Source organism: Lepeophtheirus salmonis, chromosome 3 (assembly GCF_016086655.4).
Source record: "Lepeophtheirus salmonis chromosome 3, UVic_Lsal_1.4, whole genome shotgun sequence".
In the NCBI taxonomy this organism is placed as follows: Eukaryota; Metazoa; Arthropoda; class Copepoda; order Siphonostomatoida; family Caligidae; genus Lepeophtheirus; species Lepeophtheirus salmonis.
Window position 1 is genome coordinate 21,077,878 of NC_052133.2, and position 13,389 is coordinate 21,091,266.

The 13,389-nt window shown below is 32.1% G+C and overlaps 2 protein-coding genes across 4 annotated transcripts in view; one reads left to right on the forward strand and one right to left on the reverse strand.

The window, feature by feature from the left end:
- The window catches only part of LOC121114615 (uncharacterized), a 40,512-nt gene that overhangs the window by 6,241 nt on the left and 20,882 nt on the right, over positions 1-13,389 (reverse strand). For all 3 annotated transcript variants that reach the window (XR_011779275.1, XR_005863303.2, XM_040708637.2), the window contains exon 2: positions 1,182-1,266. Coding sequence is in view for 1 of the 3 variants with exons in the window: in XM_040708637.2 (XP_040564571.1) it covers positions 1,182-1,266 (85 nt within the window). In the remaining 2 variants the exon portion in view is untranslated. The remainder of the gene's footprint in view (positions 1-1,181; positions 1,267-13,389) is intronic.
- The window catches only part of LOC121114616 (peptidyl-prolyl cis-trans isomerase D), a 38,727-nt gene that overhangs the window by 3,472 nt on the left and 21,866 nt on the right, over positions 1-13,389 (forward strand). The window lies entirely within an intron of this gene.

Below are 13,389 nucleotides of genomic sequence, written 5' to 3' on the forward strand. Positions count from 1 at the left end.
CATGACATCCCAGTGCTGGTTGACGGTGCCCCTTGAGGTTGTTGATAAGTGGAGAACGGACGGCACAGGCCTTGGACTCAACATGCACCCAAAAAGTGAAGTACAATGGGTAAGCATCTGGTGAGTAGGAGGCCCCATTTTCTTAGGCCAGAAAGACAAGTTGCCTCTTAACCACTTCTGGGCATTTTTGGACGTGTGTACACGCGCACCATCCTGTTGAAACACCACGTTCATCTCCAGGTAGGGGGTCTCGACCAATGGTAACAACTTTTTCTTGTCAGAGTACAAAAGTGCGAGGACCGAAATTCGTTGGTCACGTTCACATGGTATTTTCTCGGCTTCTAAGACATTTAGAAAGACCTAGCTTTTTTTCATTTTTTTGTTTATTTTTAATATTTGACTGGAACAATTTTAACACATTCACAAAAACCTCGATTTATGCAGCAAAAACACAATGTAAAGATTTTTTCACTGCAATCGATGTAATTAATGGAGTCTTTTCATAATGAGGATAATTCAACAGTTGATTGAACCCGCATTAGAACCATGGTGACAAAACCCATGGTAATCGCTAAATAAACCAAAGCGTTACCTCAATAGCACAAAAATATACAGCCCATTGTATATGCTAAGATTGCTTAGGTGAATATTTCTCGTATTGCGGTTTTCGCAAGGACTTCTGCTCTCGTCCAAACGCAAAAACATCTTGAGAATTGTAGAATTAGCTACGATCGTTAATTGATGAATACGTAATTCTGCAATTCGTGACAAATAATTAAATATTTTATTGTTTAAAATTGTTGTAAAAATGATTTCCAATCATTTTTACATCCGATTGCAGCATGAATCATCATAAATATATTTATAATTTTTTCGGCAAAGTGTACGTTCGACAAAGAGTAACCTAGAACCATTTTTGATACATATATTAAGTAGTTGAACTTGATGTAAGACACTACAGCAAACGGTTGCAATTCATCTGAACTGCCCACCTTGCTCTTCTAGTTATTTTTCTTTGATCTAGACCATTTTTTAGTAAGACCGATCCAACCCTAAGTTATTTAAACTGATAACGGTTCAGATCGGTATAGGATTTTCAGACCGAAAAATATATATATATATACCTACAAAAAAGTCCAAATTACTCAAAATTACATATATAAGTAAACACCATTAATTACCTCTCTTCCCAATTAATGAACCCATCATTCGTATCTTCAAGGTCATGAATGCTTCTCCGTCTGTTCCCTTGGTGGTGAGGCTCAACTATCAAAGAAAAAAAATATTATAAGTACATATTCAGAGAGTCGTCAATATATATAAGATTGGTAAAAAAGTGATTTCGTATTTCAATGCTTTATAAGAAGTTTTACAATCATCCGATTTAACCTAAGTATGCCCTGTTCTATTTGATAGCTTGTTGTCAATGAGAATCCAACTTCATAATGCCCCAATTGTTGAAGCTCTTGTCCCTTTTGGCAAATAACTAGGACAACCATTTTTCACAGGCATCTATAGGTAAAATTTGTTCCCCTAAGCGCATTGCCATATAGATAGGAACAGCTGGTAGCTACTTGGTGTCAGGTCCGGACTGTAGAGTGGATGCATAAGAACTTCCAATCCGAGCTCTCAGAGATTCTGGCGCGTCATCAAAGGTGTGTACTTCTTGGCCTTGATGAAACACAATTGTTTCGAGTTTATTTTCGTATCCAGCCTTCTGCCACTGGTTCAAAACTGGTTTTTTGATCAATGTTCAGCTGTTAACATGACGGTCAATATCGATGATCTTATCGCCATTTTCGACAAAAGGCCAGCCAGTGTAATGCGCAACATTCACATCCACTACATTACAACCAAATCGCTTGAACCACTGTTCTACAACACGAACCGAAAGAGTATGGGCCCCGTATACATCACAAATTTTCTTGGTCGCTTTCGACGGTTTTTTCCCTTTCATAAAATATGGCAAATTTCTTTTCTTTTGAGACCTCCATACTCGACGCAAGATGATTTACGACTAAACTGACCAATAATGAGTAAGATATACTTAGTTAAAGGAAGCGCGGGAAATACAAAATTACTTTTCCCTCATATAATATTATACATTTTGAAAAATAAAATAAAACAACCTAATAGTTAATAAAAATCATTGAGGCGGTGAATTGAAATTATATATATCATATGTAAAAAAAAAAAAAAAAAAAAAAATATCACATGTTCGTATAAGTTTTATTTCTTTAAATAAAAGAATAAAATCATAATGGTATCCATGATTTAATCCTTTCCTTTCTTCTACTTCATCAAGGGAGATTTAAATTTATATATATATGTATATATACTTTACACAAAAAGAAACGCTGTCGAAATATTAAATGTACATATATACAAATAGTGTTGGATTCGAGTTAAAACTATCTAATTGGAATTATTGAATATTGAGTCAAGTGGAGTTATTGTAAAAGTATTTGCCAAAAAAACACAATAGATTTTCATTGAATTGACAATTACGTTTAGAGTCAGTTAATTTTTAATAAAAAAATGTAGGAAATTATAGATTTAAAAAAAGAAAGAAAAAGTAATCACTAATCAAAAGCAGAGTCTTTAATGAAAGGGATCTCCAAAATAATAAACCATCGGCGAAATTCTGATTCCTCCTGTAAGTTCCATAGAAAAAACCTTTTTTATTTGGGTTTTCCTACCATTACGCTTTTCTGGTAAGGTTTATTTTATAATCCGTTAGCTGTTATGGGCCCATAGAACACATTGGGCCATATTTGACACAGAAACCATAGTTTGAAAATCCCAGAGCTACAACATCATATTATAAAAGCTCATAATGAGAGTGATATTTTGTTTTTCAATTAACATAGACGAAAAAATTAGGGCCAATGAGAGACTTAAGAAAAATAACAATGGCCAATATATCACGACGAAATTTTTAAGGAATTATTACTCAATAAAAATGTTGGAACAACTGGAGATTAGATAGCTTAGAGGGTGATTTATTTAATTACAAATATCCCTACTAGTATGAGGATCAGTTTACATCATAACCAAAATTTGTTTTTTAAACTACGTTACCTCATATAAAAACAAAAATATACAGTGTATTTTGTTGTCAGTTATCGATGTTTCTGCATCTTTCCCCCTAATTAAGAGTTCGTAATATTGATTGATTTAATTAGCTCTTGTTAATATGTGAATAAATCTCAACAACTATTGCATAATAACTCTATATCTGGGAAGAATTTGCCTAGAATTGGTTAATTTCAGGCCTTTTTTAAAATAAAGGTAACAACGTGCTTAATGTAAAATTTTAAAATCTTCTTGTTCGTCAAATCCACGAGAGAAATGATATGTAAGCTGAAAGATTAAGAAATGAAGCTTCTCAAGCATCGAACTCGAGATGGTTTGAAAATAAACAAGGAAGTCTATTTGCAATTTTTGAAGACAAAAATATGAAAAGACTTGCCGAATCAAGAGGTTAACTTCCAACAAAATGGGGCACGTACTCATACTATCTTAGTATATGAACAACCTTAAACTTTTATGGGATATGAACTTTGAACACTTCGCATCTCTTTTCACCAGATAGGAATCCTTTGGTTTTTTCATGATAGAAACTATTGAGAAGAAGGCATATGAAGCTTCAAGAGCGTACAGGGAGAGCCTCTTTGTCCATATTAAGTCGTCTTGGGGGAAAATCAAAGGATAAAAATGTGCAAACCACATGTAAAGCGGAAACAAAGCGTTCGGCAATTGATATACAATCTTTCAAGTGTATTAGAAAACTTTATCAATAGGCGTATTCAAATTTGACTTATTACAAATTTGCTCTGAGACAGTTTAAAAAAAAAAGACTCAAATATTTCGATTTTTGACCATTCGAGTTCGAGATAAGTCAAGTTGTCAATTAAATAATACTTTGGGAGGAGTAAAAGTAATTTTCGGAAATTTGTCGTCGACTCTAGTAAAGTCAAGTTTTTTTCGAGTTTGAGCCGAATCCAACACTAATACAAATGTTTGAATGATTTGAGAGAAAGTGAGAGAGATACTTTTGATTCCCTTTCTCCTTTATCATTCATTTCCTTTCGTATCCTACATATTGCATCTATGAATATACATTCTACAGGGTTATTCATAAGTTTTAAAATCTCCATAATGGGCACTAATCCTTTCAACACTTTATCTATAAATCGGTTATTTGATTGGATCAGATCAATCTCCATACAAAATATAAAATAGGGGCAACAGAAAAAATCCCACATTCAGTCATCCATTCAGAATGGCGGTTAAAGCTCTTCCTAAATGAAGGAGAGATACCGTTGCAAATTCACCGGAGCCTAGGTGACTTGATAAGGCTTAGTAGCATTGAATATATGATCAGGAAGCTTCGTAGCCATCAATCTATAGGTTGGTCTGGAATTACTTGAAGATGAAACCTGTTAAGCTATGTTATGGTTAGAAATTAAACTAACATAATATGAGATGCAAATTCCCGGGCTTAACAAAGAAAACACGTTTTATTTTCCTTCTTTCAAAATAGTTTTTTTCTTTAAAATATTATTATTTATTCGTTTTATGGAGTGAAGTCCTCATAACATATTGCAAGCCATTACTTAGCTGAAATGGTATTCCTTCTCCCCCATCAAGAAGCTATCTAAAATAATAAAACGAAAATGTTTTTGAACCATTGTTTAGGAGATAACGAAAAGCTATTAAAGTAGCATCACACTTATCACAATAACTCAGTAACAAAAAATTGTTGAAAATTTGTACCCAGAAGCTCTGAATTGTCTTTTTTGAGGATAAAAAAATGTAAATCAATTTCTATTAACAAATTAATCTTATTAAATATTTGGGTATGACGCAAATTGCACTTAAAGAAACCAAAATTGATCGTCATAATAATAATAATAGCATGAGAAATGGAGTAATTTTATTAGAAAGGCTGTATCGGGCCCAATATATTAATTTTAGATATGTTCCAAACAAATTCTCTGTTGTAGAATAATAAACAGACACCAAAAAAAATTGATGATTCACACATTATCCAATCATCAACATTGTAAGTGTTTCAAGAAAGAAGCATTATAATAAAATTGAAACAAAATTAGCGAATGAAGAAATTTTTTAATTATGATTGGTGATTTATGTGACCATTTGACAATGAATAACTTTCCTTATCACATCCACACAATGAAATATTATTTCGTATATATATAAGGTCAATATATTCTCGCAACCTCATACTAAAATTAGTCAAAATATTGAAAATCTCCTGTGTGAGTTTCGGAAAGACTTGGAGTGAAGTCAAAACTATGTCTGTAATCCTTAGTGTATGCCACATTTATACTTTAAATGGACGCCTTCATATCAGGGTTTCTCTCTCGGGGTCTTCCGTTTTCCTGATATTTCGAGGGGTTTTATAAATAATTATTTTCCCGGGAAATCCATCAGTATATTATTTCATTATATATGATCCACCAAAAATTGATATTGAATTTCTATTTAATACAATCTTTTTTCTCGGAAATACAAAAAAAAGCAAGACCCGTGCTCTCTAAAAAAGACAGCCCGCACAAAGTCAGTGATAATGATAAAATGAAGAACATGATAAGAGATAATAAATTTGATATTGGTTAAGAAACTTATTATAGTAACTGTCAACAGATGTGACTAAAGGACTCTAGGCAAAAAGTGGACACTCAAGGCAAGGAAGGTAGGATTTAGTGGTTCTCAATTCTGATTGGCTTAAAACTAGAAGCTGTTAAATGTTCCTCCAGACACACAGCCAGTTTGAACTGGCCGTCTTCGGACTAGTGAAAAGAGAAGAATAAGGGCGAACACGTCCCAACAATAACACGATATTATAAGTAGGGGGTAGGAACATAGTTTTCCTTGTCTATTGATTGAATTGTTTATTTTTCTCTTAACCGCTCTGTCCCCAGAGTCCTTTAGATATGACTAGCTTTTATAGCTTTTATTTACGAGTTGCCTCGACATCTTTATGTCGAGGCAACTTTTCAGACCACCCCCATATATATCTCTTCTTCTCCCTCTCTCCACCGTTTCTATTCTCCCTCCGAATCTATCTACATATTCTATTTTCTGCTAAATTCATTCTTTGTTGACATCATTCCTCTTTATTCAGTCCTTACTCGGGGACTTTCTGAAAGTATATATATATATATAAATAAATATTTATAATTTCACAACAGGTATTTATTATTTACTCAAAGGATTCGGCAGATATTTCCCGGAAAATGATTAATCCAAACTTGATTAAAAATCTATTTCTGCTCTCTTACTTAGTAAAAAGGAGCTTCAGAAAAGAAAGAAAGGGAGGAGGGGAAACAGAAAAACAAAAGCAATGGAATATGGATCCCCCAAATCAACTTGCTTTCTATTCCTAGAACCACTATACAATGAACAGATATATATATATATTTTTTATTTTATTTAAGTTTTTAAGAATAGGTATGGGTTTTTGAAATTTTTTTCTAAGAAAACTTAATTTTTATTTAATAGTTATAGGATTTTTGAATTTTTTTTCCAAAAAATTTAAGTTTTTGACAAATTTTTTGTTAATAGTTGTAGGTTTTTGATTTTTTTTCAAAAGTTTAATTTTTTGACAATAACATGTGTTTTTGAAACTTTTTTCCATTAAATTTAATTTTTTGTTAATAGTTGTAGATTATTGATTTTTTTTTCAAAAGTTTAATTTTTTTGACAATAGCATGTGTTTTGAAACTTTTTTCCAAAAAAATTAAATTCTTTCTTAATATTTATAGGATTTTTGAATTTTTTTTCCAAAAAATTTAAGTTTTTGAGAATAGCAAAGTGTTTCTGGAATTTTTTTCCAAAAAATTCAAGTTTTTGGAATTTTTTGTCAATAGTTTTGGATTTATGAAAAAAAAAAAATTGAAATTGTATATTTGAATTTTTTTTTGGAATTGTCCCATCACTAACAGTAAGGAAGGATCTTCCTCTGTAGACACGTTAGTGTCAGTACGTTCCATTAATGTATGTATGCATATTGGATAATGTTATATATATATTTCTTTAAAAAATTAATATAACTTGGCACAACACGATACATACATATAGTTTCAGTTCCAAAAGTTCCTTCAAATACGTAGTATGTTAACATTAAAGTTATCTGGAAGAAAAATCTACATACTATCAAAAAAGAAATTCCCAATTTATTATTCTATTTAATACATTTATTGCGTCTTAGGAAAGAGATGGCCCAAATTTGACAGGTACTCGAGTCCAAAATTAAAGAAGAAATTTTGAATATCTTTTATAACCAACTATTAATGAACATCCTTTTTATAATGCTGTTTGTCAACTGGGTAAAAAAAACAAAACATATATAATTAAATGATAAACAATTGGAGGATTAAAATAATTACGTCATTTAAATTTTGTATTTGAGCTCATAAATATCAATTAAAATGCTAAAATGGTATGAATATTAAACATCCTAAAATATAAAAAAATGAGCTTGGAATTTCAAGCAGTCTCATTTGTTATTATTTTATTAAAAAAGTAAATTGTTATTTTTGATACTAACATCACTGAAATATCAATTATTGTCATGCAAATTTTGAGAATCAAAATAGTACTTATCACTTTAGATGAGGTTGCGTGTATTATATAAAATACTAGCTACAATATAATATTTCTGTGCTTACCGTAGCACGCCTCCCTCCCTACATTGAAACAAAAAAGAATTCAGAACTTAATAACTTTTAAGCAAAAAAGCTAATCAAATTCACTAAAACTCGATTAAAAATGTCGAAATATACGAACAAATCCAAAGCTTAGCTTTAAGAAGATAATTAAATAATTGCATATAATCTGATTTAATGTTTCAGGAGCATGCTCAAAAATATTAAGGATAAAATGTGGACTTATTTTTTTAATGTTGATGTGTCATTTATGGTTTTATCACCAAATGAGTTAGTATTTGGAACCATAGACTCAGATTAGGATAAACCATATACAGAGCTCTGCTCGAATCTATAATTTCCGAGCCCATTTAGTGTTCAAAAAGCTTTGAATTTAAAAGAAAACGGCTGTAAGGTTCAATTTTGAGCAATCAGCTAACGTCCAGCTGAAGATGTATTAGTAATATTTTGTACTCTTAAATAAGTAGCTTTAAATCAGAAGGACGCAACTGACCAAAACAGCTGAATAGGGAATTTTTTGATCCAAAAAAGTAAGTCGTATTTTTAAGTAGGATTTCACTAGACATACGCTATATGGACTCGGACTTCAATGCATGAGGGATTCGAAAAAAGTTGGGCCTGAATAAAACTCTGTAACTGTCTAACAACGGCTCAATATTGCAGGAACTTATATTTCCATCATTTGTATGATCTTTATATTCAAATTTCTGGAAAAGGAATGTTAGTAGTTATAGTCTATATCAGTGCTTCTCAAACTTTTTGTTGAGAGAGACAAAATCATGAAGCGAATAATTCAACACAAATTTTGTTCATAAGATTTTTTAATTATAGAAACCATTAATTTAGTGATACACCCGCCAATTCTTCGGAGGGTGCATTATTGTACTGCGGTTCACAATTTCCTACTGGCCTAGAGCCTTCAATAAGTACATATGTGGTGCTTGAACATAAATGCAATCTTGTACAAGAATTACAAGCAAGAGAAAATTTCAATTTATTTTTTTACTTCATACGGCCCGATATTTCATAGACATATTTGAGTCAATCATATGTGTTGTACTCAAATTTGTGTGATGAGTAAAGCTATTTTACATTATTAGAGGGACACAAAAACAACCCGCTATCTCGATAACTTGGAGATATATACATAAAATGTTTAATTACGAGTATAAGAGTAATTAATAATAATGGTAAATTATTTTCTTGAATTTATTTGTCCCAATAAGTATAATAAGCAATAATTTAAAATAGCTTTATTTAACAAATTTAATTGATAAACTGAAGTACTTTATATTAATTCGAGCAAAAATAATACTTTGAAGAGAACGTTTCAATTTCGTTTTTGTTTTATTTTAAAGGAAAAAAATAATTTGATCTTCCATTTAATAAGCAATGTATGCTTCTAAAATGTCTATTTTAGCAGTTATAATGATTTGTTTTTAATTTCTGCATCACACGAGTTAAAATGAAATTAATATTGATCCAAAACTAGACCTTCTAGAAGCAAACACTCTTTTCTAAATAAAATACCAATTATGTACCCTTAAAAAAATCCATTAAAATTAATAACATCTTTCTTTCCAAACAACATTTTTGAGTTATCAATTGCATTTTTTTTTTTTTTGAGGATTTGATGATCCTCCATAAAATATAAAAACCATATTTGAAATTAATATACAATTTTGCTAATCATGGATTTATTTTCATATGAACTATTGAAACTTTTTTCTCCCTCACTCAAAAGTAGGCTCGAATCTTTCAAATGCGTAATATTTCTCATTTGAGTAAATAATTCAAATGATAAAATCATCATCGAAAACCAAATATGAAACGAAAAAAATAATTATTATAGATACAAAATCAGCGAGTCAATTACTACTAAAATTAGATATGAAACTTTTTTTTTTTTGTCTTTCTTGACTTGTGTAATTATCAAGCTTGGACACATTTAAACTCTATCCGTTCATTTCTGAAAAAATTCTCTTCAGGAGCTCATTCATTAATTTCTTTCGGTTCATCCCTTTATTAAAACAAAAAACGACTACCACCTGTTCAATTTTTGTCTCAATAAGAGATGTCCATTTTGATTATCCTTCGTAGCATGTGTTATTTTCTCTTCCCTTCATAAATTTACCTTGGGCGATTTAATTAAGGTGTCGTAATTAATTATAGAGTAATTCATGATATCCATAAAAACTCTCTAGGGGACAAAAAAGTATTCTGTAGAAATTAAATTTGGGCAATATTGATGATGTATGAGGTTGTCTCAAGACTTGGTTTTAACTTTGTTTCTGGGATGTGTTGGATAGGTCCATTCCTAATCAAATTTTTTATCTCTCCTTTAAGTCTTTTTTCCAATAAGACCGGTCTTTTTACCATTCATCTGCCCATCAGTCCAAAGGAGCGATAAGTTGGTCCACCTCAATCCTAGCTATCTTTTTATTCTATTCAATTGTAGCTAGAATTGAAGAAAATATTAATGATAGATAGCTACTTAGCTATAGCCCCTCAACTCCTACTTAAAACTTCAAGCACCTTGTCTCTTTGAAATAGTAATAATAACACTTCAACAGCTGAAATGACATAGAGCGTAACTACGTCATTTCAGATGTTGAGGTTACCATAAAAGACCGAATAGGACCGCTTCTAGGATTCACAAAAGTAATCAGGATCGGATTAATAGGACCTGCAGTCTTTTGGTTATTTTAAGGCCGATTTTACAGTCGTCCGGGGGTAAAGGATGTTTTTGGGTAACAATAATCAAAATCAAAGAAATGAGCGCGCCATTGAAATCATTTTTCCATTAGTTATTCAATTTTTATTGAACGATTAAGAACCTCAAAAATGAGGGAAAAGCATTTTCAAATTAACATTGAAGCCTGACAAGCCAATGGTGTTGTTAGGCCCTTTTTAAGGGGTAGGGGAGTCAAGCCATCCCCCCAAACCCCATATATACATAGGTTTACCTATAAATAATCATAGCGTTGATAACTTATGGGGCTAGCAACATCCCTTCTCATAAGCACTACTCTTTTTTAATACTCATTTTGTCAAGGACTAATTCATTTTTGCATAAATTTGTGCTTAAGTGGATACTCTTTTGTACATAGAATAAATATGCCTTCATTTTCTTCTTCCTAAAGTGCTTTTTCTTCTAACAGATAAAAGATAATTATATTTACTACAATTTCTGTTAAAAGGAGAGGAGATTGGGGGCAAAAGATTTAGTGATCTGTTCCTCTTGGGATTAAAAAAACACAGAATAAGGAAAAACATGACATCTAATATATATATTTGTATTAACAATATTTCTATAACTACACACAACTATTGAATATTTCCTCCAAGGAAAGAAAGCCTAAAGATGGGTTCGAATGGAAAGTCAGTTGTATGTATGGAAGAGGGGGGGGGGATCCCTCTGAAATAATGATGCGCAGAGTTTGTACTGCATGGACTACATAAGCTTGGGAGGGAGAGATATTTATACTCCTTATTCCACGAAGAAGATGAATAATAATATATTTTAAACTATTACTAAAAAAAACTTAAATGTAATTAATTCTCGTAAAATAAGACATTTTGAAATAAAGTTCCTTTCCTCCCTCTATTAATGTCCCTAGAAAATGAACTAATACGAAAGGTAAAGAACTCTTACGTATAAATTAAGCATATGTGCAAACATTTATCCAAAATTTACATCTTGCCTCACTTCTTTCATTCCTATTGTATCTTGCAAATTTTCTTTCGAAAATAAAAAGCAAAAAAACAACAACAACAACACAACATCAGTTTGTGTTTAGTAGTGTTGCCACTCGGTCCAGCACTAGAAATAGACCGAACTTTTCCTGTGCACTGATATAGACAAAAAAAAATTAAGAGACGGGTTCAGACCGAGCTTTTTTGTTGGACCGAACAAATTTAGTCCAATAAAAAATATAACGGGTCTCTGACCGGAACCCAACACCGGTGTTTAGTCCATTATTGTTCTTTCCAACTATGGCAGTATTATTCAATGGATCTTGAGAATTGTTCATGGCATTACCACGGATAGGAATTTTGTCTACTCGTAATATATAAAAACAGATTCACTTATTAATACATTTGATAATCCGTTTTAACTATATTATTGAATGTATTACTTATGATTGAAAATAGAAATGACCTAAATGGAAGTCCAATCCCCACGGGACTATCTTCATTACATATAAAAACCTTTTTTGCAAAAAGGAAGAAAAGAAAAATAACCGAAAAAAGGCTCAAAATCAGTTGGTATTTAGGAAATTGTTCTTTCTAACTTTGGAATTATTATTATATACCGGGCCATGCAGAATTATTTACCGATTTTTGTTCAGAACATATCGCGGACAATAATTACATTTGAATGACTTGAGAAACAATTTATTCATACTTTTTAGAATAATAAAATAGTTTGTGATCAAATTTAATCAATGTAGCCACCATTTGACTCAATGACACTGGGCAGGCGACGTCTGAAGCTGCCACAGACTTGCTGGATGTAATCGGTGTCCATGGAGGCCCAGGCCTTGTTGACAGCAGCCTTTAAGGCATTTATGTTCTTGTGTCGTTTTTTGCAGGCCTTGGTCTCCACGTGCGCCTAGATAGAGAAGTCTAGGGGGTTCAGATCTGGGCTCTGAGGGGGCCAGTAGTTCTTGGGCCAAAAGTTCATGTTGTCCTTGAGCCACTCCTGAGCTTATTTGGAAGCGTGGGTGGGTGCTCCATCTTGTTGAAAACCCCAAGGAGAGTTTCCGACTATGGATTTGATCCACGGAAGGACCTTGGACGCCAGAATCTTCACATAATCCTCCGCTCTAAATCTGAGCCAGTGGGGAACCATACTGGCTTCATGGCCTTCCCGTTGGATCTCCAAACATCTCCAAAGCTCACAACACGGTCATTTTGCCTGTTGAAAACAGGATCGACCGCAAAAGTTGTGGAAGTTGTTACGCTCTCACAGGAAGGATTTTTTTTTATTTTAACAGTAAAAATACGAAATAATCAGATTAGTTGCCACAAAACCTCTGAGTTGGCTCTCACAGGAAGGATTTTTTTTTATTTTAACAGTAAAAATACGAAACAATCAGATTAGTTGCCACAAAACCTCTGAAAAAGTATATTTACATCATCGGTAAATAATTTTGCACGGCCCGGTAGAGAAGTTATAGAGTTTGAATAGTCGAATGACTGCCAAGGAAAGGTTGGGAGAGTCAAATAATATTATGCTGTATAATGAGTCTTTATCGAACAAGGATATACATACAATATATATATATGTTGTATTCATATAAATAAATGATAGCAATACTATATATAATAAAAACCCTTAAAATATAATCATCTCCCTACTAAATATTTGAAGTTTCCTCAGGGAATTTTCACCCTACTTTTAGTAAGTGTCTCTTTTATAAGAAGTCATTTGTATTTGCTAAGAGCTCATTCGGATTTATTTCCATTATTTTACAAGTTGATGTATATGGACAGGGTGCTCAAGAATTGGAGTCCCATTCAATGAAACGTCATTAATAAATTAAGGGTATTGTAAGTAGAGATTGCGTTACCCAAAGTCAGAAATATTGAAACAGCGCTCTGTCAAAAGAAAAAAATATATTTGCAAATGAAGTGCAAGATGCTAAGACCATTTTGAGAACGTTTGGTCTTCCTATACATCACCTGA